General features: G+C 37.6%; 1 protein-coding gene and 1 long non-coding RNA gene across 3 annotated transcripts in view; one reads left to right on the top strand and one right to left on the bottom strand.

The window, feature by feature from the left end:
• FGF10 (fibroblast growth factor 10) overlaps window positions 1-5,800 on the top strand; it is an 81,977-nt gene extending 76,177 nt beyond the window's left edge. Inside the window, exon 3 of the mRNA XM_060634575.3 lies at window positions 2,868-5,800. Within this exon, the coding sequence (XP_060490558.2) occupies window positions 2,868-3,065 (198 nt within the window). The 3' untranslated portion in view covers window positions 3,066-5,800. The remainder of the gene's footprint in view (window positions 1-2,867) is intronic.
• The window catches only part of LOC132680791 (uncharacterized), a 490,013-nt gene that overhangs the window by 331,336 nt on the left and 145,853 nt on the right, over window positions 1-12,824 (bottom strand). The window lies entirely within an intron of this gene.

Here is a 12,824-nt window from a genome sequence, read left to right as displayed (position 1 = left end):
CATAGCGCCCCCTTTTACTTATCTGCAATAGGATTCATCGGAAAAATCTCTCATTACTGTGTTTAGTGTTTACTATCTTCCCCCAATTTATTGTAAACTTCAATTGGGCAGGGTCTGCCTTGTCCTGCACTATACCCTCAGCACGCAGTCCATCCAGAGCACAAAGTCATCAATGCATAAACCTAACCACCTCTCCTAGCAGCTCATCCCATCGTAGGCTGTACTCTCCACTTTCAGCCCATTTCAGAAAGAAGTCCATTTTCTAACCACAGTGCATTTGGTTTGCAATTTTGCATTACCACCAGGAAAAGTAAAATATGATGGCTTCAAATTAAAGGAAAAATCTACTCAAACTGAATGTCCCTCTCAGGGTGGACTAGGACTAGGAATTTTGCACCGAAGGGTATGCCATCAAAAGTCATGAGGACATACCTAATATAATTCTGTATATCAGTGGCAATGCTTATAAATTCTTGTCATCTGTTTTCAGGTGATCTCCATTGATGCCAGAAACCTTCTTGAAAATATTAGGCCAACACTCAGAGTGATTAGCTAAACCAGCTCTTTATTCTATTCTGTATTGAATATTTTCCTCTGTTCCCTTTTGGGAAATGTATGTCTCTCTTATATTCTCATTATTCCTTCTCTGAATAATGCATCTATGGTATTCTTGGTTTCCACATGACTGACAGAATTAGGTTAACTAGAAAATGGTGTTTAAATAAAACAGGCTCTCATCCAGCCTGATTTAAGGACCAAAGAAATTTATGAGGCATCCTGAGGAAGTTTAAAACCTTTCTCTAAACTACCAAAACCCTACTTTTGAGATCTTGCTCTAGCCTAGACTTTTTTTTTAACTTTAATACTGATGATTCGCCTAAATGCTATAAACACATAGATTCCTAGGTCCCTCCTCCAGAGATTCTGATATATTTGAGCTAAAGTGTAAATATTAAAAAACACTTGAGATTAGGAGTCTGCCACAGGTATACCTCACTTTAAGAGACATTGCTCTATAAATTTATATTGGGGAGACAAAATAACTACACATCCACTGCTCTTTTCTATATACAGCTCTGTTGCGAATATGAAGTCATCTCGGGGCACCTGGGTGGTTCAGTCAGCTAAGTGCATCCAACTCTTGATTTCGGCTCAGGTCATGATTTCGCAGCTTCATGGGTTTGAGCCCCGCGTTGGGCTCTGTGATGATGGCATGAAGCCTGCTTCGGATTCTCTGTCTCTCCATCTCTCTCTGCCCCTCCCCGACTTGCACTGTCTCTGTCTCTCTCAAAAGGAATAAATATACTTTAAAAAATAAAAATAAAAAAATAAAGTCATCCCAAAAACCTCAGTCCTCCCACAGTCTCTAAACTGCGCCCCCTTTATTAGAATGAATATAACTATGTTAAAAAATCATCTCTGCTTTGAAAGCCACATAGCTTTAGACAAACTAAGATGAATAAATGGGGAAAAAAACATAGGAAGGACTTAAATTCCTTTCTAATGCAGAATTTTTGTCACATTAAAATATTTACCTTAAATAATTTACCAATTTTCCTCTTACTTTCAACCAAATGAACCATTTGAATGTTACACTTCAATATTACTTTATAGAAGAGAAGCACATTGGATAAATAAATTCCAGGAAACAAAGCTTAAACTAGAAACATGAACATAATATATACCTGTTTGTGATGGCTCTGATAATGTTCAAAATTAGGATCTAGTTCACAGAAACCTGAATATTTAAACATACACACATTCAGGAGTTGAGAATTTAGTAACTTTTTTTTTTAATCCCGAGGTGAGAAAAACTGTTTGAACTGCCCAGCAGAGGCCAACGAAAGATGCCTATAATACCCTTGGCTTGAATTGGAAAAGGTAGAACCAGAAGAGCAAAAGCTCCAATTCTTGAGCTTCTTACCTGCTTTAGTGTGGGTGTAAGGGAAGAGGGACATTTCCAAAGCCAGAGTTTTGAGATTAGTGAGGTACCTCCTCTACATCAGTAACTCCAGAGTGAGACACTGGATCTATGGAATGAAGGAAAATCAATTCTTGTCCCAAAGACCCCTTAAAAACACATGGTCACCTGTAACAAAGCCAAAGGACTGTGACAACTGAGTGGAATTTCTGAGGGTCAAAGTCTCAGGTTTATACAATATACACAGTGATCAGTCACCATGTTTGCAATTTCTTTGATATGGTAATTCACAAAGCAAGGCATTTCATGTCCTAATTTTCAATCATTCCTAGAGCTCAGAGTAAAATCTGTTAAAATTCCAGGTTATGGAGAAATCTAGTATTTTTAAGAAAGGAAGGCATCCCTCCACCCCTCCCTGGCCTCTTGATTATCTAGATCTATTATGATTTTCCTATAAGATCTGTTTTCTTACCAACGTGGATGTATTTATTATGGATTTACAGGCAAAGTCTGCAAACTTGAGAAACACAGGTTTTTCTGTAATTCTATTTTTCCGATGAGACCCCATGGTCCTTACTCTGAAAACAGGATTGTAACACTATTGTTTGTCATTGGCTCTTCACAAATACCACCAGTAGAATCTTTGCTCTCGACAATCATTCTAGGCACTTAAACCATGTCATATTCAAAACACACTAGCTTTTTAAAGGGACCCTAATATGTTTATGATGATCAATTAAAATGAATCATGAGCCTTCAAACACAGAATCTGCTTTGTGGTTGAGTTTTACTCTTCTGTTGTTGATAATGTGCCTTAAGTGCACAACTTAGGTACAAATGGTAACAGCAAAGAAAGCTCTTGAACTGGAGTTCTCCAGATGGTTTGTGTCAAATGGAATGAAGTATCATCATCACAGAAATAAAAGATTCTATTTTTCACTTGCAGAAAGAATTTAACAATGACTGTAAGCTGAAGGAGAGGATAGAGGAAAACGGATACAATACGTATGCATCCTTTAACTGGCAGCACAATGGGAGGCAAATGTATGTGGCACTGAATGGAAAAGGAGCTCCCAGGAGAGGACAGAAAACACGAAGGAAAAACACCTCAGCTCATTTTCTTCCAATGGTGGTCCACTCATAGAGGAAGGAATGTTTGTGGATACAGCAGAACTAACAGCCCTTTCGCCAGGACTAGTCGGTATTCTTCATGAAGACAGTAGCTCAAAAGGCAAAGACACATTGCAGATGTCTGCCTGCTTGCAAGAAAGGAAGTCTTGGAAGGTTTTGTACTCACTGCTGACATATGATGTTCTTTTAATTAGTTCTGTGTCATGCCTTATAATCGAGATAATAGGCAGATTAAATGGGATGGAAGTTATTCCTAAGTGAACAACACTGTGGCTGGGTTTTTGGTTACGTTTTTGTTTATGTTCTTGTTTTTGAACCTCTGAGATAGAACTTAAAGGACATGGAACAATCTGTTGAATGATCTTCGGGAAAGTTATTTATGGAATACGAACTCGTATCAAAAACTTTCATTGCTCATTCAAGCCTAGTGATTCAATGAGCAGTAGGACACGCAAGCATTTACTGGAAAGCACTTGGGTCATATCATATGCACAACCAAAGGAGCTTTGGGCGTGGCATCACGGAAGAATTGGATAAGATTTAAAAATGTAAACATGTTAGCGTAAAACTGTTCTAACAAAACAAATAGTATGGTATGCTTGTGCATTCTGCCTTCATCCCTTTCTATTTCTTTCTAAGTTATTTATTTAATAGGATGTTAAATATCTTTTGGGGTTTTAAAGAGTATCCACAGCAGCTGCCCTCTGATTTACCTTTTCTTTTTCTTCAGCACACCCCATGCATGTTCATGACAAAGTGTTTTTAAAACTTGGCAAACACTTAAGACTAGGAGAGGAGCTAGGGAAGGAGGGTGAGAGCCCCATGTAGTATCAGTTAACTTAATATCACTTCTGCAACAAGAAGAATCAACAGTAAATATGACAGTGCTGGGGCATGGCTTGATGAAACATATCTGCCATCATTTAGAAAGAGCTATCACTCCTAAGGCTTCCTTTCATAAAAAATAGACCAGAACGCCAGATTCTTTTCTCTCAGTATATCCATGGGTCTCCAATACAAAAAGAAGGAAAATTGTGAAGTAAATTTTAGTAGCCTAGCCTCATTATTTGCTAATGATTTTTTGCCATGTCTCACAGTAGTAAGTGATGAAGAGGCTGTCTGCATATCTAAGAACCCTTTGTAAGTCCCACATAGCACATCTCCCCCAAAGGAATTATCAAGGAATTTGAAGTGCAACCCTTCCAGGGGCTTAAACTGAGCAAATATATCCTGGTATATGTCTAATCACATACGGAAACCTGTTCCAGCTATATGGCCTAGTCATTACAAAACCAAATAAAACCTATTTTCTGTAAATTTAACGAGCTTTGGAAGATTCCATAATGTAACCGTATCAAAATTCATTTTGTTAGAGCAGGCATAGAAAACAATACATAGGAATATACCAGTCATCGTCACATTGTATTCCACTAAATAAACACATAAGCCTTATTTGCAGTGTCTGTAGTGATTTTAAAAGAAAAGTGTAGAAAAATACTATTTGTTTTAAATACTTTAAATCATAACTATAAGATTATATTGATGCTGCGGTTTTATCTTCATATTTCTTGTTTTGAAAAGGTCTGTTTATTTTTATTGTTCAGACACAGTATTTTGGTACAAGGGAAAGACTCACTAAATGTCTTTGTACTAAAGTTTAACCTCTAGAAAGGCTGGTGTTTTGTGATCCTCTCTTATAACTTCATTGTGTCGATACTTAACCAGCACTTCCAGTTAATCTGTTACTTAAGAATTAGTTTCATTAAGACATTTTCCCATAAAGTTATTCCATTACAGGTCTTTATTTTTTTCATTCCTTAAAAAAGTTGGAATTTCAAAAGATATGCATTTGAGGCAGAGTGTTTTGGCTTATAGCTAAAGTTGCATTTCAGAGCATTTGGCTTCCAACTTGCTTCTTGACAAATCAGATTCTAAAAATGTTTAATTTTTGTGGTTGGAATCTGTATGTTAAAATATAATTGGTAACTGAGTCTGAGAGTTGTAATGCAATGTATTGCTATCAGAACTAGATTATCTTTGTTCTTTTATTTTAAAATAATAATTGCACCTGACACATGAACACGGACCACCCAAAACCAAAATTAAACGTTTGGTAAGACAAATACAGTATTAGATGACTACACTAACAGCAAACAGGGCACAAACTGGATTCGTATTTCACATAGCCATTTAGATTACCAAGGAGACTATGTGTAAACAGGCATCATTATTGCACTCGAAACACTAAAACAGCTTCTAGCAAAATGTATCAAAGCTTGCAGAAGCCAAAAATAGAAAACATATCCCTCACCTCCCCCCCAACACACACACACACACACACACACACACACACACACACACACACACAGATAAGAACAGAAACAGTATGGTAAGGAGTAAGGAGATTCTCCTGCATTTAAAAATGGCATCTTTGCTTGATAATTGATTGAGACAGAATTCTGGTCCCCTCTGCAGCTGGATTGTGCTACTGAAGAAAAAGCAGTTCCAGTTCGGAATATGTTAAAAAGAAATCATCATGATTTGGGGAGCTCAGCCTCTGTGGGAAGTGTGGCCCCTGGCCATGATGTCAAAGTGTGTCAGCCACAAATGTATGTCCCCATCTGAGTGTTGGTTCGGAGAAGACTCCTCATAAAGATATAGAATCCCTTCCTCCTCCTACCTCCCCAAAGGCTGAACAGTGTATAGTATGTTACATTTAAGTAAATCAATAAAAATGCTGGGAAAGGAAAACAGAAATATTGTCCTTGTTTGTTTTATTGGCCTATACCTAACTATACCTGGGAATAGAAAGAGAGGCTCTAGTGTTCTATGCATGGCAGGATGTGGTTAAATGCCCCACAGTCCCAAACAACAACAAAAGAAAAACATCACTCAAACATTTGTAAGTTTTCTTTAATGTTTTACATGTGTGAGTCAGCTATCCTTACTCTAATAACAACCAAATGCTTTGGATTTTTCCTAAGTATTCAGGTCCACCTAATTTGCACAGTGGATAAAGAAGGATGAATTGAAAACAAGGATGGCTTGTGAAACAATGAAAGACTTTTGGAGGAAAGCCAGGAGGCTGCAAAATCTGATTTCAAGGGGAGAGAATAGGCCAATGAATTTGATTTGAGAAGTAGAGACAGAAAAGCATATAATTATGCAAGGTGTGTCCAGGATCCAAGAAAAGTTATGGACACTATCTAAATTGGTCAGCATTAATACTGCACCGTTCCAATAATTTGGACATTGTTCCTTCAGGATTTATGATTATTCAGCAAAAATAAAATTTACCCTTTCCTTATCAGTGAAGGCATTAGCTGTTCCAAACTTTGCTTAAAAAAGTTAACTGTAGGAAACCATGAAATACTTACAATACCTCGTGCATTAGAAGTAACCCATTTACATGCAAACAAATACCACGTTGAATAAGAATTCTTGTCTATCTCACTTGACAGAACTTTTCCAACTTAAAGCAGTAAGGAAAAAAGAGGAGTATTTTGGAAGCGTACTGGAAAGAAAAGGACAAGTCTGAGTTCCACTGGAACTGGGATATGAGGCAACTAAGCTCTGCCTCCTCACAGGCACTCATTTCCTCTTACCTCAGACTGGCTTTTTTTGCTGGGCTACTTACTGCTTGCCACCGATTTCCACCCTTCCAACTCTGAAACCGCACATCTCTTTTTCTCGAGATCTCCCAGTGCAAATATACTAGGTGTGACTGTTACTGGCCAGGTGTGGAGAGCATCACAACCTCTAGAGCAAACCGTCTGGCATGCGGACTGGCCAAGTGTCAAGCACATGACCACAGAGCTGCAAGGTGCAGCTTCTGCCCACAACTGGAAGTAATGAAGAACAGTGTACCAAGGAAAGGGCAAAGTGCTGCACAGACGCAAAACCCAAAACGGTTCTTAGTTATATCAGTGAGACCACTGACCTAATCATGTATCTCTTTTTAAAACATAGATCTTTTAATCTTATATTTTTCACTAATTCTAATTAGCCTTCATCTAATTTGTTCAAATCAGAGGCATCTCAAGATTGTTTTTCTTTTATGCATCTTTTATAATGGAAAGATTATATTTGTTTTGCTTTGTTCTAAAGCCAAGAGAAGGACCCTGAATGTAGCCAGGATCACTGTAATTCTGTAAACTTTACGGAATGATAACAGATGAACGAAAGTTTTCACTAAATCAAAAGGTAATTCTTCTACTCAATACCAATCTCTATCATAATAACAAGAAAAGTTATTTAACTCAAGAGTATATCCCAGTATTTTCAAGTCTATCAACATGTAGAAAAAAATTGCAACTCAAATGCCATTCGTTATTTAAAATATGGAATAAAAAGGAGAGAAAAATAAAAAAACCTGCTTTATATCTTTTACTACGTCTTTTATACATTCACTATGAGCCAAAGGAAAACCTTATAACATGCATTTCTCTCTTTTGCTGATTAGGATAAAACACAGAATGTCCTTGCAAGGGACTAATCTACTGAAAAACACCTTTACAAACACTATGTATTCATTAAAATGGAATAATCATGATCAAACTAATGAGATCAAAAGAACTGGTCTCATTCCTAAGTGGCTATTAATGAATATTCCCATGTGGCTGCTCCGTGATAGCAGCTAAGGGCAACAATTCCATACTCAAAGAGAAAAGCCATATGTCAACCATATATGCATGTGGCACGTATTATCTTACACATTTTTATTATCCCCCATAAAAGAGCCTATATTCATTTTTTAATACAGGCCATTGCATCCTCTAGAGATGAGCACAGGCAAATGAAGAATCAAAACATCCCATGTTCCTCATTACAACTGTAAATTGAACATATGCCTTCGTACAACTTAGGCAGTGACCCCAGCTACAGAGTAACCAACAACAGTCAGGTCTTAACCCTCCTAAGGGTTTGTTTTTAATTACCTTATATACATCCTAAATGACTAAATAATCTTACAATTTTCTAAATTAGTTATCATTTCTGTGCTCAATTTAAGCTGCTGACAATGCAAAGATTCCTAGGTCTTTCAAGGAGCAGTAAATTAAAATCAGTGTTTCATAGGTATTATTTAAAAAAAAAAAACAACAACAAAGACTGCCCTTTATGGTTACAGCAGACATTCAGGTGAGAGGTCACTTATCAATTCAACATTAAAAATGTTTTAACATCTGCTATTTAAACACCAGACTTTTCAATATCCATTTTTTTTCAGTGACATGATCAATATATTCAGACACTAATAGTATTTCAGCCAATATCTGTAAAACTGATATGAGAAAAAAATCTGTATTTAGGGAGCTTTGCAACTAACAAAACACTGAAAAATGGTATTGCAAATAAGCAAAGATACAAATGATACCTTATTTACTTTCCTAATAAATTGATATTAAATGTAAAATGCATTGTATCCTCATGCAGGAAACAAATGAAATTTAACAATATTTAATAATATTTTTTAAGTCAGATTACATAATGTTCCTTCTCATCCTACCCCAGGGAAGTTTTGCATTCCATCCTCTAAAATCTCCTAACAAACACTCAAATCCCCACATTTCAACTGCAACATTTTCTCTCTTTCCTCATTTTTAACTCCAGGTGATATCAAATAGCTATGTGAAATCGACTTCCTTATTAGACTCACAAGAAAAGACAGACTTTATTTACACCCATACCTACCTTCAGCTGCTTCAAACAAGTAAAGACTCCACAATAATAATGTTAGTAGAGATTGTTGGAGGCCTCTAATATTGAGTGCTTGGAAATGTTACATTCTCCTTTCTGGTCATTATTATTCCTATTTCTCTCTATGGTTATAAATATTCCCTAGTGATAAAAATTAGTGGTTCCTAATCATTTAAATTACTCATCTCTACTTTTAAGAATAAAAGAAAAACAATTTAAACATAGGACCTACTAGGGGCTGTAGTCCTAACTGCCAGTATTTTAGGATATAGTCCTATTAAATAAATGGGTGGTGGGTACTAAGGAGGGCACCTGTGTTGAGCACTGGGTGTTATATGTAAGTCATGAATCACTAAAACTAGAGTGGACCTCTAACCTAGCATGACTTGTGTCCTGATAAAAACAGGAAACTTGGACACAGACACACACTCAGGGAGAACACCATACAAACGCAAAGACAGGGACTGGGTGATGAGTCTATAAGCCAGGCAACACCAACAATTGCCAGTAAACCACCAAAAGCTCTTCACTCTCACAGGCGTTAGAAGGAACCAACCCTCCCGATGCCTTGATTTCAGACTTCTAGCATTCAGCCAAGTGAGACAATGAAATTCTGTTGTTTAATCCACCAGGTTTATAATACTTTGTTACGGTAGCTCTAGGAAACTAATACAGAGTCCATAACTTAAGACCCACAGAAATCAGTTAGGAGGATGTTTGACACATTGGGAATCATAATGCTTTCATGTCAGTACACAGAATTGTTTGACATCAACCGTCATATCAAACAACCTGTAACACACTCCTAAGCCATGTTCCTGAGAAGTCCAATGTACAGTTTTGCTCAATAAATCTATACTTATGCCATAGATTTTTGGAGTGTCCCCACAATCATGTCATACTTTCCCCACAAATTTTGTGGTTTCTCAATGACCCCAAATATGATAGATTCAAAAAACTACACTTGACCCAAATCTCAAAATGGTAGTTAGGTGAATTTGATGTAACCAGAAAATTTAGTGGGAAACAGACATACTTTGGGGAGTTCTAATTTTTTTTTAAATCTTGACCTTCTTTGTTTACTAGAGGAACAACAAAAAACAATCAAATTAGTACGTACAAATATAAATCTACATATGGTAGCCTCCACTAATTTCTGACAATTTTATGAATTAGCATCTCCATTATTTTATGCAAAATATTTACAATAGACTACAACGAAGACGTGACAATAACATAATGGAATTGGCTAATATATTAAAATTTATACGTCTAATGAATATTGCTCACTTCAGAGAATATTAGGAGACCATATTTATAATATTCTTCATCCTAGAAATCAAATGTTCTCAGCTCGTACCTCCTTTTCAAAGCACTGATTTGATGCCGGGGACTTTCTGTTCCATCCCATCCATAGTAGTTTATACCAAAGATGGGCACCTGTGCTCACACTCATTTACAATCCTAGCTTTTATCTTTTTAGTCTTAATTTCCCCAGTAGAATTACACAATTAGCTTTTGAGTCCGAATACATTACTGAACTTGTTTCTATGATCCTACTGTTGTGCAACCATAAGATGGATGGCTAATAAGGGCCATCTTCAAAAACTTTAGTAAATCCATCCAGAACCAAAAATGTATAAAACAATGAAATGCTTGTGTTATGTACTCAAAAACTACAAGGATCTTCTGTAAATATAGTCGCATTTGCCAAACCGTTTCTCCTAATTTGTTTATTCCTCCTCCTTTGATCATTTCCCATCTGAACTTCCATCTTCTTTTGTACAACTAGTAATCAAATAAGCAAGAAGCTAGCAGGCCTTCAACAAAACAGACATCTGCTAGGCAAATAAAATAACTCCAGGATAATCCAATGCTGAGTCAGTGCTGCATTTAACCACAAGAAAACTCAACATTCAAAATATCACAGGTTGGTTCCGGGACACAACATAATACCATCACTGGAAGGTTTGTCCAAGATTTGTCTCCTATATCAAATGCAGTAAATTAGCTGAAAGGTTGAGCTCCGTCATTCGGCTCTTCCCCCTAATTTTTTTTTTTTTTAATTTTTTTTTTTTAACGTTTATTTATTTTCGAGACAGAGAGAGACAGAGCATGAACGGGGGAGGGGCAGAGAGAGAGGGAGACACAGAATCGGAAACAGGCTCCAGACTCTGAGCCAGCAGCCCAGAGCCTGACGCGGGGCTCGAACTCACGGACCGCGAGATCGTGACCTGAGCCGAAGTCGGACGCTTAACCGACTGAGCCACCCAGGCGCTGCCCCCCTAATTTTATAAAGGATAAGACTGAGGTTCATTTTCCTTACCAGAGCTCCATGCTAGGTAACGAATGCAGGTCTCCTGGTGCCAAAATCACTCTTCCTTCCATTAGATGAGAACTTTGCCAAACAAATAAATAGAGAACCACACCATTTACAGTCCAAGGCTGTTGTTTTTCAATGTACGTCTAAGGATAATGAAAGTGTTTCCTTTAATGACACATCTCCTCTTATGGATGCTTTTTTGAGAGGAATAGTATATATGCTTTGAATCAGAGAGATAGAATTTTTTTAATGTTTATTTTTGAGAGAGAGAGAGAGAGAGAGAGAGAGCGCGCACACGCGCAAGTGAGCAAGCCTGAGTGGGGAAAGGACAGAGAGAGAGGGAGACACAGAATCTGAAGCAAGCTCCAGGCTCTGAGCTGTCAGCACAGAACCCGATGTGGGACTTGAACTCACAGATCATGACTCATGACCTGAGCCAAAATCAGATGCTTAACTGACTGAGCCACCCAGGTGCTCCAGAGATACAATTTTTAATCTTAGCTCTGCCATTCTGTAGCAGTGTAAACTTAAAAAAGTTACCCCATTTAAGATAAAAATGAATGAACAAAGAAAACTTGAATAATTCCTAATGTTGGGAAAGATCATATTTGTTAACTGTTTTGTGTAATGACTGGTAAGCAATAAGTACTCAATACATGTTGGTTTTTTGCCCTCTCGTTGGTCAATTGTTAATATTTATGAAACATGTCCCAATGTGCTAAAATAATGACTGGGTCAAAATCTCTACATTACTCAGGAGGTTACTTCAATACACAGATTCCAGGTTTAACTTATGATTCTTCCTTTCTTCAAATCTTTTTCTGACCATTGAGTAGATCATCACTGTATATTAAAATCAGCTTCTCCAGCACTGTTGGTTACTGGGCTCTGGGCCAGCTTTTGAGGAAGTACTGTGGTTTTGAAGTATGATTTTCTCACCTGAATAAAACGGGCTTTCTGAGGCACTGGAGCAAAGGAGGCACAGATAATATGAAAAGAACGTAAGCATAGACATAGCTTTCTTCAGATATAGAGGTGACATTGTCTGTGGAAAGTCTGGTTTGAGAACAAGAGGGATCGACGTTTTAAAATATTCACTTGGAAGGAAGAATAAACACTATGAGTGCAAGGGTTTCTAGAGAAATTGTAGAGGTTTTAGTTTAGCAATGTTTTAGCAGTATTTCAGCTTCCCTCTCCCTTCCAACTAATACAAACCTCACTTTCATAGAAAGTGAAAGTGACAACTATTCAGCCCACAGTAAATAGTAAATACAAAAAAACACACCAAGATTATTTTTCATATTCTCCACTGTACGGCCATCTACCTTCTGTTACATTTTTAATCCTTTTGCAAATAGTCTGGGAAATGAGGGAAGGTATGCCTATCTACCACCTTTGTTTCCCAGCTTTTAGCCCGAATACTAATGGGAGGTACACTGCCCAAATGCTCTTTGCAGGACCGAGGCACTCATTCCCTGGGTGCTAAAGGCAAGTTGCACGCTCCCCCTGCCGCCTGCTGTGGCAGTCACATCAATGTCAGGTATTAAAGCCTTGCCCCCTTGCTCAATTGGGAATAAAGCTCATCCCTTATTTGACGGGTCATCCCCGTGGGATCAGCTGAGACATCTCTTGTGACTTCATCTCAGATCAACTTTTTTCGCTCTGCCTACAGCTGTTTACTTCACCTCTCACAGGTGTTCGTTCCAAGAGCACTCCCCCATAAACTTCCTACATGCAAACCTCCATCACAGA

Source organism: Panthera onca, chromosome A1 (genome assembly GCF_046562875.1).
Source record: "Panthera onca isolate mPanOnc1 chromosome A1, mPanOnc1 haplotype 2, whole genome shotgun sequence".
NCBI lineage: Eukaryota > Metazoa > Chordata > Mammalia > Carnivora > Felidae > Panthera > Panthera onca.
Note: the sequence above shows the minus strand (reverse complement) of the source record. Positions and strands in the feature narration are given on the sequence as shown.